The sequence below is a fragment of the Poecilia reticulata genome, chromosome 21 (assembly GCF_904066995.2).
Source record: "Poecilia reticulata chromosome 21, P_reticulata-male-v2, whole genome shotgun sequence".
NCBI classification, from domain to species: Eukaryota; Metazoa; Chordata; class Actinopteri; order Cyprinodontiformes; family Poeciliidae; genus Poecilia; species Poecilia reticulata.
The window spans coordinates 11625012-11649437 of NC_088850.1; the positions used below are offsets into that span (position 1 = coordinate 11625012).

Sequence of the window (24426 nt, forward strand, 5' to 3'; positions counted from 1 at the left end):
TTATATGTATAAAATAGTGAACATATTTCCAATACATTTGTTAATATCACATAGCGGATGTTTTGCTTTTTTGTATTGTGACCGAAGTATGCTTTATTTCTCATTCAATTAGCCTTTTGAATGACTTCCTTCTTTTCCGGCTCTCCTCCATCCAACTATTTTTGAAGCAATCTACCGCCTTTATTCCGTTGGCCTTATCTTGTGCGTACCAGTATGACCTCAACATAAAAACTAAAAGAGGCCACCCAGGCAAACTCGAGGCAAGACATTCAACAAAAGTGACAGTGATTCACCTCTGCTCACCTTGTGTAGGCAAACCTTCGTCCTCAAAGATGTCAAAGCTGTCCTGCTTGCCCTGTGTGTGTTCCTCTTCCTTAGTCAAGGGGGGCGCCGCTGACCACAGTTCGTAAGGTCTCTGCAGCAATGTCAGGTTGTACTGCAACGAGTGGCTCAGGTCGTAGCTGTAGCTGCAGGGCACAATGGCAGTGTCATGTGAAGAAAGAACAGGCTGTTCAGCCCCATAATTTGCCTTCACCCATTTGCTATCGCTAGAAATTAGAACAGTAAGAAATATCTAGCACGTTTTACATCAGGCAAGAGTGACTCGTTAACTCAGCCGAAGAAAACCTTTTAAAACTGATGTGAGAAGATTTCATTCCTATCTTTAGACTTCAAAAGCTCAGAACAGAAAGAAATAAAAACGTGCATTTGCTCCTCCAAAAGACACCACGTTAATACGTTTGTGATCTGTCTTAAATAAATTGCATTATTAAATTATGCAAGTTCTGCTTAATGAAAACAAATTGAACTACTTTTTTTATTTTACATTTTGAGGAGCATCTTGTTAAAAAAATGGAAAAACGCCAAAATATATAGTTTTATTTTATGTTCATTCAAACAGTTGAGTCAAAGATTCACTCATGATAAACTGCAAATAATTTGTTGAAATTAAGACTCAATCTTTTTTTGACAAACTAATAATGCGTATTGCGCTGGATGAGTAATTTCCCACAAATGCAAACCTAAATTCAAGAAGGTTTTTGAAGGTTTTTGAATTTAAACTCAAGTTTGTCGTACCTGAAGTAGAAGTTGCTGGAAAGGTCCACATTCTGAAAGATTCGCACGTACCTGTAACATAAAAACACAGTCATCAACTCAGCCATCCCAAATTTAACACAATGATGAGCTAATGTACTTAAAAAACAAGATTTGTTTTCCTTGGAATAACCTGATGAAGAGAGATTAGTGTCAAGAAGTTTCATCAAGCTGGAATTTTATTTTATTCATGACTTTGTAGGTGTGAATGAAGTAAAATGCAGACAGAATGCGAAGGAAAGCATTTGATGCCGGGAAATACCAAAAGCAGCCTAATTAGTAAATTGTTGCTTTGCTGCCTCCAACTTATCAAAGCATCTTAATGAACTCGTATTAATGAAGGCTTATTAAAATCACAGTTTAAGAGGAAACACAAATTTAGAAGCAAATCATGGTTTAACTTTGTGTTTAAACCAAAGATTAAAACAAATAACTTGTTGCAAAGAAATATCTATTATATCCATCTTATATTATATCTGCAAATATAAAGATATCAATAGGAAAAAATATCAGTAACTCTCCTGTAGTATTAGACATTTTAATTTACACTCATTATATTTAAAAAAAAAAAGCACAAAAACGGATGATGGAGCGATTGAGACAACACCTTGCTTCATCAGGATGTGAGACTCTAACAGAGTCATTGGGGATGTAGATCATGGTGGTGTCCTCAATTTTATAAATGGAGTGGCCACCGATGTCAGCCATTTTTCTGCGCTTAGTGATGAGTACAATGTAATACCCTTCAAGGAAACGCACAAACCCTGCAAAAAAAACAAAAAAACAATTACACACATACATAAATACAGGTTTCTTTTAAGGAACATGTTTATTTTACAAACACAAACTTTAAGGTAATATGTAGGGATTTTATGTGATAGACCAACATAAAGTAGTGCATAATTATATAACTAGAAAAAGTGTTGCAGTCATCTGTGTTCACCACTCCTTGGTCTATATATTGTTGAAGTATCTTTCTCTGCAACAATCACTGCACACCTTTGGTAGGATGTAAACAGTAGTTTTTATTCTTTTGTTCAAGCTCAGCTAAACTGGATGGACAAAAGTGTCTCAAGTTTTAAGTGTAGTCAGAAAGTCTTAAGTTATAAGACTGGTCATTCTAACATGAGTATGCTTTGTACTAAACCATTTCCTTGTATCCCCTGTGGCTTGTTTACAGTCACTGAACTACATTAAGCATATCAGAGTGAAAGGGTTGGAATACATTTATTTTTGTATCGCATATATTCTATTGAAACATTGGAGTTTGTGGTAGTATTCAGACAAAAATGTCATAAACTTTAAGGGGTTGGAATAAATTTGCAAGGAGCCTAGTAGTCCCTAATCCCTGTTGATGTAATTTGACCCAGATTTTCTTTCTCTTTGCGAAAGTTCATCAGTTCAATACAAACTCTCAACAACTTGATAAGTATGTCAATGTCTCAGTTTATTTAACCCATTACCAGAGGTTCATTATGACTCATTTCTCTTTTTAAATACGGACTACTGATGCATTTACGCTTTTATTATTGAAACATCTCAAAGAGATGACCTGCAGCAAGGTTAATTACTTGCTTTTAGCCACGGCTCACCTAGTTCTCAAATATCACACTTCACACATAACATGTTTGCATGTTATTTCTAAAAATGGCTTAGAAACCCTGAAAATAAATGATTCAGTCTTCTGTAAGACATCCAAGGCTTTTTCTTAGTTGATAATGAAATTTTAAAATTATCCCTGGGGAAAAAAAAAAAAGTGGCTTTATGTTAATAGTTTTGTTAACGTAAGCTAATAATGTCTAATGTTTTCAAATAGTTATCACTTAATTCAGGACTCTCTTTCTTTCAGAACGCTGTGTTTTGTTACCAGGATACTGGGTCAGAATGACAAGCCCAGAAAATGACATTGAATAAAAATATACTTAGAATGACAATCCTTAATAAATACTATAATAAGAACTGTACCAGGCAAAGCGTCTCCTAAGAGGCACTGTAACCCACATGGGTGAATCACTTATACTATTAAGGGAATAAAAATGTTTTGCGAACATAGATGGAAAATAAGCAATTTAAGTCTAATTAAATGTCAAAAACAGAACTTGTTAGCATCAGTGTGACCATGATGCTTTAAAATGATGTTGAGTGCAACATAAATTCAACAATCATCCATGCATTGCTTGAGAAGTAGTTGTCATAATTTTAAGGAACTTTTCCACAAATTGAAGTAAGAAATCAAATTTTAGTCTAGGTACATTTTTCTGTTCAGTTTGCATTAAATCAGTTTCTATGGCTTTGGGACTTGAGCAAACCACAGCGAGAACCAGTATCCTTAAATGAACAGTTTTGAAATTTTCCCAGGAATTACTACATTTTCCCAGGAGTCACTAACAGAATTCCTCCATGTAACATCAGTCAGGAAGTTATAATAAATCCCAAAACATCTAAAGCATTTCAGCTTTAATGTAAATGACATAAATTCAGTGTTCATGAATCAACAAAAGCAAATGGATCATCCAAAAATAGCCTTCAGAGAATTTCAAAGCCAAAACCATTCTTACTCAAAGAAAACACAAAAGCATTATTCAAATATGTCAAAAAAAAAAAAACATCATGATGAACCCCAAGATTTGTGTGATAATACTCAGTGAACTGTTGAGACAAAAGTGGGACATTTCACAAGTGTACCTCCTATTACATCTGGCACAAAACTGGCAATGTTTGGGAATAAGACAACTTTAACCCACAGTCATACACGTTGGCCGTATTGCAATTTTCTGGGCCTGCTTTACTTCTTTACAACCTGAACAGCTTAGCTGTAACTCATGGAACTATACGCTGCATTTGTTCATTCTTCGTGGAAAATGCTATGCATATATTACGTAAAAATGCCAAGGAAAAACTACGGAAGTTAGCATTCATTTATCATTATATTTTGAAACATTGCTCAAATCTTTAGTGCTTTCAATCAAAGCTGATATGAACCACAGTAGAGGGTCCTAGAGAGCCACATGGAGTCACAGGTTTCAAATCCCTGACCTATAGTGCTACATCCACTGTGGTGTGTCTAGTACATGTGCTTATCGCACTCGATCCCTGTACGAGACTAGTGTACTTAACGATCCCACTAATGAATTCACACCTCAGTGACACTGGAAATGTTTATCATGCAATGAGTTACAGAAGCCTCTTTTGGATTTTGACAAAAGAAAAAGTGGCTAGTTCTAAAGCAGTGAAAAACATTGATTATAATAAACTGTAACTAGGTCTGTAGGTCAATATGAAAACCATAGAGGGGAAATTATTTTTCTGTGGAACATAAAAGGCTGATTAATGAATATGTTTTTACAGCTGCATCTCACAGATCACATTAATTTAATTCTTTACTTTTCTAAGAAAAAAATGATAGTGGGTCATTTTGTGTATGAATTTCTCAAAGTTTTGAAAATGTTAACGTCATTCAACACAAATAATTGTGTTGCTTGACAGAAGCTTGACATTGGCAGAAGTTTTACATCCAATGGATAATGGTGGAACTACAAGATTATCCTCATTAATGCTCCAAATCAAAATATAAACTTGATCAGATTTTTAATTTAAGTGAAAAAGTTGTATTGAAGGTTCTGGTTAATTAATTTATAGACTGTAAGTGGTAGAAGTTCAACGTTTTCATGCATTTAATGAATAATAAAAAATATTCCCAGTTTTATTTATGATCAATCACTAAACAGAGCCAATGTAATTGACCAATTCTGTTCTCTGGCAAACTCATCAGTGCATCTCAATGTGACAATGATTTCTATTGAACAACACTTTTTGTTAAAAATGTAAAATCAAAGTCATTTCAGAATATTAAGACATTTGAAAAACAGTATGTAACGTGCAAACTCTTTGCAACCCCTAAGCTAAGACACACCCACAATGGTTTTGCTGCAAGCTAACAGTGCTAACCAACAAACCACGTCATACAAAAAAGAATTATGTTAAACCCCGACATTATAAAAAAAGATCCAGAAGAGTTCACACAAACATCGAGGTACTTTTGTCTACTGCAGCAATGTTGGCCTTCTTATACTCTTAAAAAGTAGTTCTATACACAGAAAAATTGAAGAAAAAAGCTTAAGGGTGATTGGATTACTGCAATGCTGTAATGTTGTGTAATGTTTTGTTAAACCAGTTAATATACTTGAGAATTTGATTAAAAAAAAAAAAGAAAAAAAAAAGCTACGTGGACAAGGTCTACCTCATAGAGACCATCTAAACAAAAACACACACATAACATATTGTGTAAATGTAACTACTTTGTGTTCTGTGACCTTCTAAACCAGAATGAAAACCACATGGCACTGAAAAATAATTTGTCAAGTGAGATCAGAGTTTGCCAAGACACTAAATTCCAAAAAATTGGTTTTTCAAAAATCTGATTTGTTCAACATTATGTTAATCGATATTTCTTTTTAGGAGCTTGTTCGTTTTATCCCCACATTCTCGGTAAAGTGCTATACAGACAAAAATATTAACTATTCTTTACTTAGACATTTTGGCTATTGCACAAAATGTGTTGATGCAGCACGTGTTGACCTGACAGGAGACTCAACGTGTTTGCTTTTTGATTTTTTAGATAAATCAAAGCAGGTGCTCGCTCCTTTTACTTCGTCCTTTCAATTCCCTCTACATAAAAGCAAAACCAGGTCACCCCACACTGTTTCTGCTTTAAAACAAACTACTTGTTGACATTGTTTAACAAAGCAATAGTCAAAGTAATGCCAGTTTAGCGGGGCAAGTGAACAAACTTTACTCACCTACAATGCCGAAAGCTGACACAGCTCTGGACAAACCAGACGAGCCCTTTTGACCCATTTTGGTGCGGTTTCCCAAGTCCAGACGGCTTAGTAGCTCCCGCACTTCTTGTTGGCTATACACATGCTACAGACAGAAAAACATATATAGCAAAAATACAGATTTTATTCTACTGGGATTAGATTGATATCGTCATAGAGTTAAGATGCCGACATTGATTGAACGTAACTTCTTTGTTGAAACATATTTTTTGCTAAGAAATCTGAAACCATTAGAAAGCCTGTTTATTTGCCTATAATTGTGTAAAGAAAATGCTTCTTTGAGTTTAGTAGCACAGTTGAGTACATAGGTTGTCCACAAAAAAAAAATCCCTAGTCTTCTCTGCTTATTTTGTTTTTTGACTCGTTTTGAACTTCTGATACCCTAGGTGTTGACAGTCAGGTGACTGATTGGAGTCTAAATATCAGCACCTGCAAGCCTGGACGTGGCTGCAGTGGTCATGTGTCAGGCGGCATCTGTCTTACTCGGGAAATAAGGTTTGTCGTCATTGGAGGCAAACTCAATATGGAGAGATTTCAAGATGAGATTCTGAAACCAGTGGCAACATTGTCACAGTTTTTGAGTGTTCAAAATTGAAAGCATGAGTTGATACAGCTCATGCTTTAGTCATGGCTGCATCATAATAACGAAACACATCATAAGTATAAAGTGTAGTAAACAAGAACATGACCAAAGTCTTATCAACAACCAGCTCATATATTCTAGAAATGAGCAGCAGGCAGCCAAACAGGAAGTGACGTGCAAGTTACATTTGTGACATGCTCAGTGATTGAACAAAGTCACTAGAGGTCCATAGTGCTATATTGCATACGCATATACACTGACATGATATCGGATCTGATGAAAAGTCACCGTTTACCTTATCGTCAATTATCACCAGATCCTTTGGTTCGGTGCGGTCAATCTTTAGGACTCTGTGCTTGGTCTGTGCATGGTTGCTGCCAACCAAAAAGTATCTCTGGCAAGAAAAAATAATAATAATTAATGAGGAACCTCTTCTACGTGCATACTGAAGACAGTTTTTTTTAAAAAGAAAAAAAAACAGAACTCAATAAAAAAAAAGTTTTCTTATGCGTAGTATTCAATTAATCTATATATTTATTTTTAGTCTACCACGTTATAAATTCATTTATAAAATTCAAAGAAAACACTCGGGTTTATAAATCCAGCTCATAGAAATACATGGCATTCCTCCCTTCTACAGCACTTTATTTGGCCATTTTGACTTATTAATATGATGAACCAGCATATAATTGGAGTCAGTGCAATCATACAATATACTGTATTAAAGCATGATAAACCGTATATAATTAAATTTAATTAAGCAATATATTGATCAATGCACTTTATGGAAAATAGAAAGTAACAAGTACTGAACAATTTGAACATGTCAAATATCTGATAACAAATTTACACAATAAAATGTTGATCAGAACTTCCATTCATGTTTCTTCCTTTCATGTCATTATCCTCGTCATACTCGGTGGCAAAATGGCCGAAGATTTGGAGGCCAGCAAGAAGCGTCAAATTAGAACGTCATGTATTGTACGTTCTGTAACTATCAGAACTATTCTGTTCCACTTTTGAATGAGTTATAAACATACAAATGAATTAAAATATCTACTTTCCTTCTAGCAACATGACGGGGGAAAGAAAAATCACACCAGTTAACTAAAACGATCTAAAAAGTTGTACATTTTGATTAAGCCTAAAAGAGTGCGACACTTATCCAAAGTAGACATCTACTGCCATCTAGTGTCACAGCATAACAATGTGTCGCTATCACGCTCCACGTTCCAAGTTTCCAAAACATTTCTGATGACAAAGTTCCATACTTTTTAAAAATCAAGATTTCAGTTCTCAGGCATTTTCAGCCCATTCTTACATAATAAATGCAAAAGTTCACGGTGAGGTTTTAAATATGAAACCTACAAAAACCAGAAACAGGCTGATGGAAGGAACAATAGACATTCTCAAAGTTAGAAAAATACTACAAATCATATTTCATACTGCTCCAGAAAATTTAAGACCTTTAAAACTCTTTTCAATTAACTGATAACAATGCAGTGGTTTACACAAGTACAGTTTTAAGTGATCATTTTTTTTACGAGTTTTAATTATTGTCTTCATCAGCCAGTATTCAATCTGAATGTATCCAGCAGCCTACCATTAGCTACAGCACAGTAACTTACCTAATGACACATACATTTTACTTGTAAAACCAACAGTCATATTTTGAATTGGGCTTAAATAATTCTTACTTTCATAAGCAAATAACCACAAGGCTTGGTGGATATTTCAGTTTTATTCTGCACATTGGTTGATTTTCAGACCAATGTCAACATTATAAATAATAAATACATTTCTCAACAAACAGAGTTGGGAGGATTGAGCATCTATATGCTCATTGATTCGATTGTCACTACATCCTTGCTCTGGAGGAATCTCAAGAAAAAATCAGAAGATGGTAAGAAGCCCATACAGGTAAATTTTTATCAGTTGGCATTAGAACTGGACTCTAAGTGAACCTCATGAACATGACAACATAGAACTAGCAGCAGACACAATTTATATAGTTCATTTAAACTTACTGCTCTTGTTTCGTACAAAACCATCCTCTGGATCCCACTGATGACAGCCGCTGTTTGAGGCATTTTTGGTCGTTAAAAAGTCAAAGTACAGAGGAGATAATACAAGAGTTGCAAAGTGAAAATAAACATATAAGTCCAAAACCGTACAAAATGCGCCTAAAACCAAACACTGATTAAGAAACTAATTCAGATCGTTGTCTTATTGAATCTCCCAAACTAGCAAACATAACTCTCTAATAAGTTAGCTAGCTAGCTAGCTGCAAAAAACAGCAATCGCTCCCATTGAGAAACAATCTTATTTGTACTTATGCTAAAACTACAGTATTAAATGTTTTAGCAAGGAATTTTAACAGATATGTCTATGTAAACCTTAGCGGTCAGAAACCAGAAAAATGCTAAATTAATTCATTGTAGTCATGTGACAGTCATATGTCGCTTATCAGCTGATACGGTGCCTTGCGAAGTCAAAAAATCTAAAAGGGCGAAGTCCCAAGGGGCGAAAATGCGAGGAGAAAATACTAACTCCCCACTTTCATATTTATACTTCATATATAATTTATATATAAAATATATATATGAAAAAACGTTCATATATATATAAAACTGATGATAAGGTAATCTGACAAATTTATCGAATTTGTCAGATTGCAAAATATGCAGCAACTTGTGCCCTTCCACGCGCTGAGTTTAAGTTTGTCTCTATGGCAACCAGCAGACAGCTGCTTTGTTTCTCCAAAAGCAACGTCGACAGTGTTCGTTACCTACAATTAATACATGTAGAAGGGATTATTCGATTATTTAAGGCAAAAGTAAGCACAAACGGTTAAACGGGTGACAGTTGATATGGTTAAAAAAAGAAACGGTCTTCTTTGAAAGCATTTTAATGTTTCGGTAGTTTCTCCGTTCGACAAGCTAAATGTACGCTTTGGTGGACTATCTAACAGAAGATGAAGCTGAGAGAGCGGGTCTTCTTGCCAAACCCACCTGCTTCGTTATATTTGGAAGACCAGTAAGTTCTATGAGACATTTACAGTTTTCTTCAAGGACCCTTTGGAAATTATGTAGGCTTCTTTCTACAGATAACAATTCATAAATGTAAAGAACAGACTTAAATTCTCCACAAAGTATCAATAATTCTGTAACGGCAAGTCATATCCCTCTTAATAATGTTGATATTAATGTGATTGATTAATTATTGATTCATGGATTAAGTAGACTTATCTGTTCAACCCATAACAAGTAAGGAAACTAAAGATAAGGTAGACAGATGTGGGATGAATAGGGATGGTGTTTTCCTCATTTAAAAAAAGTTAAATAGGCTCCAGATGATTATGGTTTAATTTATCAATGTGCATAAGGCATCAATTTGAGCTATTGCAGGAAATTACATTTAAGCATAGAAGAAAACCCATTCAAAAAAAAAAAAAAATATATATATATATATATATATATATATATATATATATATATATATAAATTCCAAGACTAATTCCGTATCCTTGACCTCATTTTTTTTCTTTTTTTTACAGGGTGTTGGGAAAACAACATTGGCCAGAAACATTGCAGTCTCTTGCAAGTGTATTCTAATTGATGGTATGCTCTTCTCAGATACTTTGTTTTCATACTTGTATGCCTGGCACCTAATACATTTCTTATTTAAAAACGTTTCAGCAACAGATATGATCAACACATACATTAAAACCAAAACCCAGGAAGGAATAGAGGTAAGAGAGATTATTTTCATTAATGTGGTTATATACATCTTAAAAGGAATATAATGTCCATGTTGTAATTTTACACCATTTCAGCTTCTGAACATCTTGAACGAGGGGAAAAGTGTCACAAACGATGAGGTTGTGCAGTTGATTCTTGACAGAATTAACAAGCCCGATGTTCAGCACTACGGTAAACTGCTCTAATAGTAAACTAAAACGGTTTAGTACTGCATGCTCTTTAAACACCAAACATTGTTTTTGATAATAAGAAGTCCAAAAATGATCAACCAGAATGTATGAGATTACCTAAGCAAGCAGAAAAAACAATTTTTATTAAAACCGTGCCAATGTTTGGTCATTCCGTTTCTCTGTACAGGCTACGTGCTGAGCTGCCTCCCTTATGTAACAGAAGATCCCCAAGAGATCCATGACCAGATTGAATTGATCAAAAACCTCAAGCTGACGCCAGATTTCATCATTAACATCAAGGTCAAATTCGTAGAGTTGAATGTTGTATTTTGTTCTTTTGTTATTTTGTACTTCTTCATTTGTAGTTCACATAATCAAAGTATGATAACAGTACATATTTAGAAAACTTATATAACTTAAAAATGTTCCTCAGAGTTACTGATATCGTCTATAAACGATATGTCCTGTCTTTTAACAGTGTTCAGACATTGACCTGGTCAAAAGGTTGTCTGGTCTGAAGCAGCATCCAGAAACTGGGCAGCTACACAACCTGACTGTTTGGCAACAGGAAGAGGAGCTTCTCAGGAAGAGCAAGGAACAGGAGATGGACGATGCTGACGAAGATTACGAGGAGGTACTTAGTGTACAAAAACTTTTTTTTACTTCTGCTGCTGTTTCATAAAATCATAAATTAATTTTGTTGTTGGTGGTTTTTAACCTGGATTTGCAACCAGGTTTATTATTTTTAGCAAACAATAAATAAAATAAGACATGATAATAGGACAACAACAAACTTCTGAAAAGAATGTGCTTAACTACAATATTCTAATACACCACTTTCCTTTTTTTTTCTTTCAGGCTGAGGAGCAACCCCTCTCTATGGAAATATTTGAACAGATGGTGTGGTTACCAGAATACCTGCCCCAAAATATTTTTGCTAAAATCAGCACTTACAAGAACATCCTGCTTAGACAGTTGGAGGCAAGTTAGAATGGCTTTTTTATTTTCTAAAATATTCAGTACACACATAACGTTTTGTACTTCTTTTCATTTCAGACCGAAGTGTGTTTTGAACAGTAGATATTTTCTGTTCCTCTTATGTCCCCTAAACACAAGGAATGCTATTTTGAAGATCACCATAGCGATACTGTTTTCATTATTCTTTTAGGAAAATATTAACACTAGTTTTAAGTATAATATTGGCAAATAAGGCTGATTCTGATTTCTATTTGCTATGCATGTAAAATATTCATAAATTTTTAGAATTTGTAAATTCCTAAATTTTAGCAGCACACTAAAAGCTAGTAGAAAGCAAAACTGGCAGCAAGAAGGATTTTGATCTTTTTTTTATTTTGCTCTGCAGTCATTCATAAATTGCTCAACTCGATTCTTTAATAAAACATTATAGATTGCCACAAAAAATATTCTTTGCATCTCAAGATTTTAAGAAAATCTTTATCAACTTAAGTTGTACGTGTTTCAAAATATTCTGAATTTTTAGCCACATAAACTGAAGTTTTACTTATTAAAGTCTTATTTTTTTCTATTAAAACACACAAAAGGTGGATTTTTATGCATTCCCCATTTACAAGTGTAAAGTGAAATTACTTTCCACATCTTACCAGTGATACATTGATGACCTGTCCAAGGTGTATGATGCCCTTTGATTTCTTGTGTGGGCCATTTTCCATGCAGGCTTAATTCTCGCAAAGATTAAGGGCATATAGAAAAATCAAAAACTGTTAATAAACAAACAAACAAACAAACAAACAAATAAATAAATAAATAAATAAATAAAAAGAATAAAATCATATATCAGAATTCAGCAGAACATATACACACCCTGGATAAAATTGTCGTGATTTGCACCAACATAGCCAATGTTTTGCAAAAATTAAGTAAAGAATAAAGTAATGGAACCAACATGGGTGATAAAAACTTCTTTGAACACATACCATGTTTGGTGTTGCTTGACATTTTTCCAGGACGTTTTTGCAGAACACAACCCCATCTACCTCTTGGAACTAGACGGAAACGACCCACCTGGAGAACTGTACTTGGTAAAGTTAAAAATATACATTTAGAAAAGTTCAGCAGCTGATCTTTTTGGTGGTCTGACTTTGGTCTATTTCTATTTTTACTTTGCAGTCTGTGATGGCTCGTCTTGAAACTATGGCTATAAAGCCTGTCTCTGTTCCAATCCTGCTCAGTCAACATGTTGAGGAAGAACTAACAGACACCATTTCCACAGCAAGGCCATCCTCATAGTTTTCCTTAATTTTCATTAATGAATAAAACCTCCTACTAATTTGTTGGTGGAGTCTTTAAATACTCCTCCTCTGACGAAACTTCTGCAAATTTAACTTGAATCAGTCTTAGCAGGCATTTCTCTCTTTCATAGGAAGACCTTCTAAGATACATGACCTCCATCAGAATCGTGGCCCCTGGCTTTCGGTGGAGAAGAAGCCGCTGGGGTAGAATTTGTCCAGTTGCTCTGAAGGAGGGCAACATTATTCAAGGAGAGATAGATTTGTGTGTAGGGTGAGTATTCTTTAATGACGTATGCTCCTTAAATTGACTGGCCTACCACTAACAAATAGGTCTAACTGGATAAAAACCTTTCCCTGGTCAACTATTGTACAGCTTTCAGGACAAGTTGTACATACTTTCATGTCAGGACGCCTACCACAAGTTTATCGCAAATCCACGCAGGTACCTACTGCCTCCAATGCCCAGACCCCCTTGCAAGGTTGGCATCATTGGCTTTTCTCAGGCTGGAAAGAGCACCATGTGCAGTCTTCTAGCTCAGCACTACGGTGCTGTGGTGCTCGATTTAGAGGAGCTGATAAAGCCATTTTTAGCCAAGGCTGACCAGGAGAGGTTCGAAAAACTTAGAGACATCACAACACCTGCTGTAAAGAGTATGAGGAAGAAGAAGAAATCGCGAGAAAGCGCTTCAGGCAAGTTGGGCCTTATGTAAGATTTCAGATTTTCACATAAAATATTATCCTTTATCAAAGTTATGTAGATATATATATCACTGATATTATGTTAAACCCTTATATTTTTTATGTGAACAAATGGAGTTTTTATCGTAACTAAAAATAATTTGACTATACATATTCATACCTCATTAACCTTTTGTCAGTTTGTCACATTACAGCCACTGCATTTTTGGTTTTTGTAATAGACATAATCAAATAAAATCAAAATCACTAAGTAAAAAATGATGCATGGTTTTATGATTGTTTTAAAATAAATATCTCAAAAATGTATTTGCAAAATAAAGTCATATGTCATTTTCTACAGGCAATATGTATATATTTTATATATCTATATGCATGTTCATACACACATAACATGTATGTGTGTGTAATTTTCTGTTGTATGCTGCTCTCAGTGGCGATGGATAATCCACAAGTAACTGCTCTGGTGCAACAAGCCATTGAGGACGCGAAACAAATGGCCATACCGCCCTTTGAAATGTATGTTAATGCTCTGAAAGATCGAATGGAAGAGGTAAGTTCCAAGTTCAATGTTAGCATTGAGCTTGTTTTCCTGTTTTATTGATTCATCATTCTTATTCTTATCTATTATTTTCTTTCATGTATGCAATATGTTACATTTTAAAATCCTGAACATGTACAATGGAAAATTGAAAATCTACTATGCACACAGGCAAAGCATTCAATATATATTCTTCCTGTAGACAGTTTTTGTTGTTGTTGTTGGGTTTTCTTAAATTCACAAAATACATACACATCTTCAGTTTTTTAATTAACCCACTCATGCATCACTTTTCGTTTAATCTGAGTATGCTTTTCTTAACTGCTGTACAGTATTATTTTTATTACGTTGTCAATTTTGCTTTTAAGTATATTAGCATTAAAGTGTTGATGTCACAGATAGAGAAAATGAACTCCAATTCTGAGGACAAAACAGGATGGGTGCTTGACAACTTTCCCAAGAATCTTTCTGAAATGGATGTCATTCAGCAAGTCGGAACCCTGCCAGACACAATCATCTGTCTCCAAGACACTGATAAACATTACAGTGGGGGCATACTTTGTGGATTTGTTTTCTCCAAGTTTCCCCTTAGACCGTGTTTTTAATGTGTCCACTTTATTGTGTATGTGCACAAAACAGTAATGCAGAGAGTTTATGAGAAGAATAAGGAAAGTGTGGACAAAGAGATTGAGAAAAGATTACAGAGCCAACCGTGTCTGCGAAGTGAAACACTTTTGTAAGTTCAGACTCAGTAGCCTTCTCCAGTTTAGATTATTTAAGTGTTTTTGCACATTTCTGATACAGTGTTAAATTTCTTCCCACTTCAGCAAAGAAAAGGAGGAAGAATCAGAGGCCCAGTCAGACCTACTGGCGATTATCGAAGAGGAAGAGGGTATTATATCTCCATGTGCTTTTAGAACTAATCGGGACAGTCTGAACAAAAATTAACAGAAGCGCCAACGATAAAAATTTAATCTTGAATCCCTTTCTCCTCTTACTCTGTGCTGTACTGGCAGAATTACCAGAAGGTATGGAAATTGATTACGCCAGCATTCCAGAGATGATGGAGTATAGAGAGCAAATTGAGATATTTGAGACGGAGTGGGATCAAATGCAATCGAATATAACAGTAAGCCACTTCGATGTTGAGATTGGGAAAAAAAGCCCTGACGACTTGCTTCAAGAAATTGTCAAAAAAATGGAAAGTGAGTGTACAAACCTGTTTCAAGTCATTGCAATAAACTTTTAAGGTTCTGCAATTTGAATGGAAATTGTAGTGCCTTTTTGGCTTTTTTGTACTTAAATATTTCAAATTGCCAAAAATGCTATATTCAAAGAGTAACTTACGTATGTGCAAAAAGTGTTTTTTTAAATTATTCTTTCCTTTATTAAGGGGGAAAAATTATCCAAAATAACCTGGCCATGTGTAAAAAAAATAATCCCTTCTTGGCAATGATCATAGCTGATAGCAACTACCACCATTTATTAGAAAAAACTGGCAAGGAGTCCTTTTAAAATATCTTTTTGAATTCTGCAAAAGTTTTTGATCATGAACAACCTGTTCAAGCATGTTATGTTGTTTTTTAGAATAGTTAGTCTACTTCATGCTGTTAGACAGGTGCAATTTTTATCCTTTATCTCTTTAGACTTTTCTCATTTAGAAGAAAGACATGTCACATAGTATCACAAAAAAAACAAAAAAATATAATAAAATCTACTAAAAGCAATTTATTCACTGAACAGGTCTGGCATTAATCCAGTTTAAATGAATTTGGACAAAGCTATAAAGAAAATGTGGATAATCTAAATTCAGCCTGGATTAAACATGGCAGGTAATCACTATTTCACACAGAGCCAGACTGGGTTGGAAAGCCTTTTGCCCTAATAAACATAACATTTTGTATTTGAAAACTGCATTTTGTATTTACTCGAAGATTATCTTTGTCTGATATTGATATGTATTATGCTCTCAAATATTTAAGTGTGACAACGCACAAAAATAGAGAAAATTTGTGAGAAAAAGTATTTTCATCTTTATTTCCATCACCTCTAGGACCATTTCAGTATGTGGCTTGGGAGTTTTCTTCAGTTGACCTGACCGAGGAGGAAGAAGATCTGGAGGCCTTAGCATTACTCGAAGAAGAAGAGAGTGAGGAATCAGAAGATGAAGACGACGAGGAAGAGGATGTACTGACAAATACTTTTGATTTAAAATTGATATTACAAATCTGTTTAAACCTTACTAAGATGTAGATCTTTTATTTTGTAGATAAATATAGATTTTTATAATCTGTAAGATCATTTTTTGTTCAACCAATGTTACAGGTTGAACTAGCAAGCAGGAGGTTGTTGGGCGACACCAAGTATTTCTGCCCTGTTGCCTTCAAAAGAAACAATGTCCTGTGGCCAGTGACTGACAAAATCTCAGCCAAGTACCGTGAAAGAACTTATTACTTCTCCACCATAGAGGCCAGATACTCCTTCATTGAAAATCCTGGCGAATTTGTTGCACAAGGAGAGCTCCTTAAGGTAAAGCAGCAAGAATGAGAATAAAGAAGTGTTTTTTTTTTCAGAATAAGATAGAATCACTTACGTGTTTCTACTTTCCTCCTATGCAAGCCTCCTCCCTTGCGAATCTTTATGCTTGGCGCGAGAGGGTCAGGAAAAACGACTAATGGTGAATGGCTTGCAAAGCAACTCGGGCTTTTCCATATTCAGTTCAAAGAGCAACTGCAAATGAAAATTATGGCCAAGACATATAACCCAGTTCCCTCTGCTGATGAGGCCGTGTACCTAAAAAGTGATACTGAGTATGTGGAGGAGCAAATAAGAGTAGAAAAGGGAGAGGAAGAGGAAACAGAAAATAGATCTGGCAACTTGAACATTGATGAGGTTTGGTTCATTTTAATTTTTTATTTTTTTGCTATTGACGTTTAGGGTTTTTTCTCTAAGTTTTAAAAGCAGGAATGTTGTTGTCAGGATAAAATATTTGAACAGAACTTCTGTGTTTTTGTTTTCACAACAGGAGATGTTTTTGACTGAAGACGAATTAGTCATCAAAGCCTACCTAGCCGAGGGAGAGCCATTGACTAATCAAGTTTTGGATATGGTTATTTTACCTTACTTTCAAGAAGAACCATACAAGTAATTATCATCAGACATTCTCCATTTTAGGATGTACTTCACTAGAGTAGTTATTTTACTACTCTAAAGCTGTTTGTTTGTCCACCCATCCATAAATCCACATATCCATTTTATTAAACATCATGTGGCAACAACAGTTTATTTTGGATTATTCTGGGGGAGGTTACTGTCATACCGTTGTCGAGTTTTTGGTCCTGAAGATTGGCTGTAAACAGCCTGAAGACATATCTGGAAGCCCCCTTCACCCCTTGCACTCAGGAACATTGGGATTGGGTGCCATGCAAGTCAGGTGACAGGCAGGGGTCTGGATTTTCAGCTGCTCTATCTGTCTTCACGGGAATTATATTAGGTCCTGTCCGCATTAACGAGCATTAAGCTCAGAATCTTATTTTGAATTCAAATGTAGTTAACACACATAACACCATGCACCTTTTTCTTTTACATCTTTAGTAGTTTTGGTTATGGTAAACACTTTTTCTCGATTTTTGTTTTTCATATGCTGCTGTGTACTTTCTAGGTCTGTAGGCTTCATCATGGAGGGTTTCCCCCATGATCCTGAGCAGGTGGACTTCATGTTGGAACGACAGCTATTCCCTGATGTTGTTGTTGTCATGGAAGTTGAAGCAACAGATGTCCAAAGACGCCTGTTGCCAGGCTACCTTGAGAAGTGGCGCATGCTCTACCACAAGCATGAAGAACAGATAAAACTTCTGCAACATCTGCGGCAAAAAAATCGAGTATGAATGTGATTTCTTTTGTGTGTGTGTGTGTGTGTGTGTGATGACAGATTGTTATTATTATGTTATTTCCTTTACTAGTGTCTGAATCATTTGTTTTTACTGCTTTGATCTAGGATGAAATGATCGCCAAGAGAACGGCTGAACTCATAGAACTACAAGAGGCTGATGAGTCCAGATTTACCGTAAGCAAACTCATCAATACCTTGTTATTTCACTTTGGATTTTAGATGTTCTTTAATTTTATATATTTAAACGAATAGTTTAGGCACCAGATGAAAGAAAATGAGGAAGAAGCAGACGATTCCACCAACATGGAAGAGATAGACGCTATATTGGAGGTGGAATTTCCTGAAACAGGCTTCAATGAGGACATAGAGGAACAGGAGACTGAAGAGGCAGCGACTGAATGGATTGAGGAGGAAATAGAAGACCGCTTTGAAAAGGACTCTGCAAACATTATGTCTGTGATGGTATGAATACAGAAAACTTTTAAAAGCTAATAAGTGGAAGTCTAATAATCACTCTGGAGAACATATGACTTCTGAGCATGTCTTCTCCACCTCTCTTTTCATGTTAATGTGAAGATCCTAACATCCTTGCATTTTTTAATGGTCTTCTGAGTTTTTTCATGTGTCGTTGTAATCTCAGGAACTCATCAGTGAATATCACATACCCAAGCTGGAATTCAATGCATCTCAAAAGCTAGAAAAAATCCAGAATCACATGCTCCACAAAATCAAGCCCATGATAACAAACAGGGAGTCACTTTTCCTATCATGTCAGCACGTCTCATACAGACTCTCACACAATCTGCTGCTCTACTCCTATAAGCTTAACAGTGCCTTTGGCTGTGCAGACCCTGTCGAGGTTAGTATAATTAAGGAAAATGGGAAGTAACAGCTGTGTTTCTAGAGATTTTAAAAATGATTTGACATTCATTTATATTTATTTCTATTTTGAGTTTGGAAACTGACTGATTGCCTGAATTGTTTTTTTTTTTTTTGTTGTTGTTTTTCATGTATAACCCAGCAATACGACGAGGACATAATTCATCCAATCCAGTGGCCTCTAACTTCCTCATATTCCCTCATCCTCAGTCCGTTTATTTACTTTTTTCGAACCAAGGAAAACCGCAGCAAGTTCACACTGAACCCCTTAAAATACCTTCGACAGCCAACGCCCACCACTTCCTTCCCTATAAAAATAGCAGTGACTGGACCTCCTAAAGCTGGAAAAACCACTGGTAAGTCTCGAGGCAGCTACCTAGTGAGTGAGTGTAAAAACAGATGATTCTCAATTGTCAAGAAAGCGTCAAATGACTTTTGACTTTTGTTAACCATTTATCTCTGTAGTGTCAAAAATGTTTGCCGATAAATATGGTTTAGCTCGGCTTTCCATTGGGGCAGCAATGCGTCTGGTGTTGAACTACAAGGCGCACACCAACCTCGCTGCAGAGATGAAAAAGTATCTCACACAGGGCCTTGTTGTGCCTGATGAACTGGCTGTTCAGTGTCTGGGAGTGGCGCTCCTTAGCTCTGTATGTAGCATTCGAGGGTAAGATATATATTTTCTTAATATTATTATTATTTATGTTCATACAATATTATTTGAAATGACAGTACCTTGGTCTCAATATCATTTGCAGTTTGTTGAAATGTGTTGCATTTCAGCTACAGATGTCTGCATATTTTATTAGAATTTTATGTGAAAGACCAACACAGAAGTGCAGAAACTAATTTTTATAGATTATGAATTGAGAGAAAAAAGATGCACATACCCCCTAATACTCAAAAAGAGATGCGTGCATCAGATTTTATTCCACTTTAACACTTTGTAGAGCGACCTTTTACTGCATTTTACATGTGCAACTCTTTTGAGGTATGTCTCTACCAGTCTTGTGCATTTAGGTGCTGAATTTCTGCTCACTCTTTCTTGCAACATTGCTTAAACTCACCCAGATGGGATCCAGAGATTCTGTGAACATTTTTAAGTCTTGTCACATGTTCTCTGTTAAATTTAAATCTGGACTTTAACTGGTCCATTTTAACACATGCATATGTTTTGATCTACATCATTCTATTTTAGCTCTAGCTTTATGTTTAGTCTCACCACTACATGAATGTGAACCTTTACTGTGCTCTTAAGACTTTGCAGACTTCATGGGGTTTTCATCCAATACTACTCGTTCACTGCTCTATTTATCTTCCCATCAGTGCTAATTGTTTTGTGTAATCTTTATATTGTGTAATAACACAACTGCTTTAGGATTTCTTTCAACAATGGCTATTGTTCCATGAGAGACAGATGATGGATATGGGGTGAACAATCCACTCCATATCCATAATCTATCCACAAATACTCCAGTATGAGATGTGGATCGCTGTTGCTCTCCATGGTGTGAGTTACCATGAGCATCTCTGCTGCTTCTCTGATGAATGCGTTCCTTAACCGGCCAATTGTTCTAGGTAGATGGCTGAATTGAACTGTGCTTCTGTGAGATGTTCAAAATCATGTAATTTGTTTAAAGATTTAATCCTACTTTAAACTTCCACACGGCTTTATCTCTGACTTGTTTGCTGTATTCTTTGGTCTTTGTGATGCTGTTTGCTCTCTAATGTTGTCAACAAACCTATGAAGACTTCACAGAACATCTGTCTTTATCCTGGCATTAAACTGATAGCAGAAATATTCACTAATTAGGTGACTTCTGAACATAACGAGTTACACTGCATCTTTTTGTGATACCGGAGCAAAGTGAACTGAATACAAAATAATGTTACAGTTTTCCCAGTTTTATTTGAAGAAAAGTGTTAAAAAAAAACATGAATAATTTTCCTTTTACTTCACAATTATTTGCTACTTTTTACTGGTCTCACAAACAAAATCCAAAATTTGTGGTAGTAACATGAATTTTGAAACAAGTCAAGTGTTATTGATAGCTTTAGAAGGCCCCGTAAGTCTAAAAGTGTGTTTGTTTTTTTTTATTCTGTCATCTAAAGTTTGAACAAGAAAATGATCTTTTATGATGCAAGAAAAAAACTACAGTTTCTAGTTATGCGAGTGTAAAAACAAATATCTGGCTTAATTTATGTTTCAGGTATGTACTGGATGGCTTTCCAATGACCCTTCACCAGGTAGAACTCATGGAGTCTCAGAACATCATACCCATACTAGTATTTGAGCTCCACATCAGTACCGTAGAGGTCCTTCTGAGAGGCCTTTCTGACAAGATGAACCCCAACAAGTAAAACAGCTTTTATTAAAAACAGCAGTTTCCTTAAATACTGCCAGTCTGATAGCTGGTTGAAGCAAATAAAAATCAATGCAAACTCTGCCCATGCTTTATTTTTCATCAATGTAGGCCTTACCTATTACATGACAGCTCTGAGATCCTGCACAGTTGGGATTCGTCTTACAAGAAAGAGGTTGAACATGTTAGGCCATACTTCCAAGAACAGCATCAGAACTGGTTCATGCTCGATGGCTCTAAAAACAAATGGTGGCTGTGGAAAAATATTTTACAACAAGTCGACATCAGTATGAAATGTGTGAATTCCTACATGAAGAGGAGATATAGTGGTAAGTGTTGGAAAAACTGTAAAGAAAAAAAAATTTCTAAAACTTTTTATGTGCAGCCCTTCAATTACAAACATTATTTCTAAACAGGGAAAGCTGCCTGCATAAACAGGCTGTGCATCACACCCAAAGAGCTTAATAGTCGCATTGGGGAGTTTGGCCATTACTGTCCTGTCTGCCTTGCTCTCTTCCATCACCTGGAGGATTGCTCAGAAACTGCAGACTTGACTCATGCTGCTGAGTACAAAAAGTTGTATTATCGCCTATGTGGTGGAAACCATCTGGAGGTCAGTGTACGATATTTACATAATATGATTACTTGCATATGGTTACGTTCTCTTTTACACACGTTCCCTGTATTGAATTGAATGTACGACCAAATATATGGCTAAAGTTGCGCTTAAGAAAGATAACAATTGCATTATATTCTTTTGGTAACAGATATTCCTGTCAAATCCTGACGAGTTTTTGGCGCCTTGTTGTCCATACAACCTCCCTGGACCCCATCTACTGCCAAGAAAGCTGACAGAGTTGCAGGTGAAAAACAAATTCCCACAGCAGATTGAGTTGAAGGGATTCTGTCCTGTCACTTTCAAGGATGGAAACCAGAGGTATGCATTGCTAGCAGAAATTATAATTCATCATACATTAAAAAAGTAGCTGCTTTGTCATATCTTTTGAACATGTCTAAACATTTTTTTTTTGTAGGTATGAAGCACTGGTTCGAGGACTGATGCAATATGCAGTGGAATACAAGGAAAAACTTTACATTTTTGAGACAAAAGAGAAGCAGCAGAAGTTCATGAGGTAGACGATGCAAAACAACTTTTTGCTATATTATGCTCTCATTGCTCTTTTATTTTTACCTGTACTCCTTCTTACTTATTTCTGATAATCAAACAAAATTTTAATGTCAGGCTAATATAAGTTGAGTAAATATGAAAAGAAATTCTTATGGTGATTTAGTTCATCAAGGGAAATGACTACGCAAACTAATCTGGCCCATTGTGAAAAAGCAAGTCCCATCCCAATCATCCCCTTTTTAGTCATGAATGATTTTGAAAGCTAAATAGAATTTCAGTAGCCATTACAGAAAAACTGCTTTTCTGCAAAATTCTTCAACCCTTATGGAAAATCTCAAGGAGTCACAAAAAGACAATGATCTGAACAGCACCAGCAAATCCAACTCTGACTGGCAAAAAAAAAAAAAAAAAAAGCAAAGCCAAGGTTTTGGAGTGGCCTAGTCAAAGTCTGGACTGACATCCAGTTGATAGACTGTGGCCTTAAAAAGGCTGCCCATGCTTGAGAAGCCTCCAGACTGGCAGAATTAAAATACATCTCAAAAGATGTTCTGGCCAAAGAGTGACACAAATAGTTATTAGGTTTAGGCAGTAGTTATTTTTCCCAGGACCAGGACAATTTGTATATATATATTTTTTTTCCTTTTGAAAACTGCTTATTGCATTTACTCAGGTTATCTTTGTTTGATATGAAATTTTATTTGATGATCCAAAATATCCAAGTGTGACAAAAGTGCATAAACAGTAGAAAATCTGAACTGTATCAGGGTAAAAATGCTTTTACATCACTGTATTTCTGTTCTTGTCTGAAAATAACAGTTCCAGGTTTTGTTTTAAATGACAATGGAATTAAACATTTTTGCCTCGGTATTTGTTACCAAAGGACGCCTGAACTCTACTGTGACCAAAAGCTGCCCTGTAAGGTTCCTCCTCTTGATGAGCCTGTTCCGCTCACTTCTCTTCCAACACTGGGCTACCTGGAACAGGTTAGACACCCTGTCCGCCCGACTCATGTCTTTTTAAAGTTGAAATTTTCATTGCATGCATTTTACGAGTGTTTTTGCTGTTCTGAATCGGGTTCGAGTTGAACTTGTTTGTTTCTTTAGGGAGTGGCAGAAGCAGTGATCAAAGCCATGACAGCTGTTGGGTCTCTCAAACCAAAGTACCCTTTTGTCAGTGTAAAAAGATCAGCTCTTGTGTATGTGGCCTTCTATTTGAAAGGTGAGCAGACTGTCAAAGGTGCATGTACTTAAACTAAATCATTAATCAAGTTTTATGATGACAAAGAATCTAAGTGTTTTTTTTTTAATTATTATTATTATTGTTCTGTTTTACAAGCTTTCAATCAAAAGTCCACTGGCTGTCTTCGTCAGAAGTACAAGAAAAAACTTGCATCATTTGAAGAGAACTGTGAGCTCATAACCTACCTCAGTTCAGCAATGACAGGAGCCTATAAACCTCCCGGCGAACGTCCCATAGATTTTGACTTTAAGCTCAACAGGTTTATGGCACTGGGAGCTCCGGGAGCCACTGATAGTCTGTAGCTACATCTTTTCTGGGTGTTCTTTCAGCATGGTCATTTAGCAGTAGTGCAGTTCTGTGTATGTGTATGAATAACATTTTAAATCTGTGACGTTTTAGAAATGTGCAATCTGTAATGAAGCATATTTCTCTTTAAATAAAAAACATTGGCTTCGATCATTATTCAATCTTGTTTGTATCCAAAAGCTTTAAAAGAGTCTGGCAGAAATACAGTTATTTAAACACTTTTTAGCTTTGGTTTTTATGGTGGGAATTTGGACTGAGTCTAGGTTGCCATAAAAAATGATAAGATGAAACGCAATTAAATGCGGAGCTGAATCCTTTTTGTCACTTATATGGCTCCCTCTCAGGAATTAGGGTGAAGGGTGTTGCTGTTCATAAGATTGCATCTCACTAAACAACTCATCGATTTGTGCAGAAATTCAGTAGAGAGGTTTAATTGCTGCGAAGAAAGAACGCATGAAGAAGGAGGATGTTTTGGATATCTGTGAAGATGTGCACAAAATTAGCCATTTCAAAAAAATTGGATAAAGTTATCCTCTTTGACGAAGACCCCTTCATGCTATCTAAGATGTTTTGAAGGAAAAAGGTGAACACAACCATGACTATGAATGTTAATCATGTTGACAGAAATGAGTCTGAGTTAGATAACGGAGGCTCATTGCCTGAG

The 24426-nt window shown here is 35.7% G+C and overlaps 2 protein-coding genes across 2 annotated transcripts in view; one reads left to right on the forward strand and one right to left on the reverse strand.

Annotated features, from left to right (window-relative positions):
- The window catches only part of fig4a (FIG4 phosphoinositide 5-phosphatase a), a 43410-nt gene extending 34392 nt beyond the window's left edge, over nt 1-9018 (reverse strand). Inside the window, exons 1-6 of the mRNA XM_008397766.3 lie at nt 8544-9018; nt 6812-6910; nt 5895-6018; nt 1703-1859; nt 1078-1128; nt 304-467 (exon numbers count right to left, since the gene is read on the reverse strand). Coding sequence (XP_008395988.2) covers nt 304-467; nt 1078-1128; nt 1703-1859; nt 5895-6018; nt 6812-6910; nt 8544-8606 — 658 coding nt within the window. The 5' untranslated portion in view covers nt 8607-9018. The remainder of the gene's footprint in view (nt 1-303; nt 468-1077; nt 1129-1702; nt 1860-5894; nt 6019-6811; nt 6911-8543) is intronic.
- A 214-nt stretch (nt 9019-9232) lies between these two features.
- On the forward strand, nt 9233-23918 carry ak9 (adenylate kinase 9). The gene is made up of 34 exons (XM_008397767.3): nt 9233-9552; nt 10073-10136; nt 10215-10267; nt 10352-10448; nt 10635-10747; nt 10926-11081; nt 11306-11428; nt 12433-12507; nt 12596-12697; nt 12849-12988; nt 13091-13407; nt 13848-13966; nt 14353-14500; nt 14594-14690; nt 14782-14846; nt 14971-15159; nt 16008-16141; nt 16280-16483; nt 16574-16846; nt 16980-17098; nt 17616-17835; nt 17952-18020; nt 18099-18308; nt 18487-18705; nt 18868-19081; nt 19191-19392; nt 20936-21082; nt 21200-21417; nt 21505-21701; nt 21856-22025; nt 22123-22221; nt 23098-23200; nt 23321-23435; nt 23553-23918. The coding sequence occupies exons 1-34, from the start codon at nt 9460-9462 to the stop codon at nt 23756-23758; spliced, it is 5070 nt and encodes a 1689-aa protein (XP_008395989.2). The 5' UTR covers nt 9233-9459; the 3' UTR covers nt 23759-23918.
- Nucleotides 23919-24426: the final 508 nt, after the last annotated feature.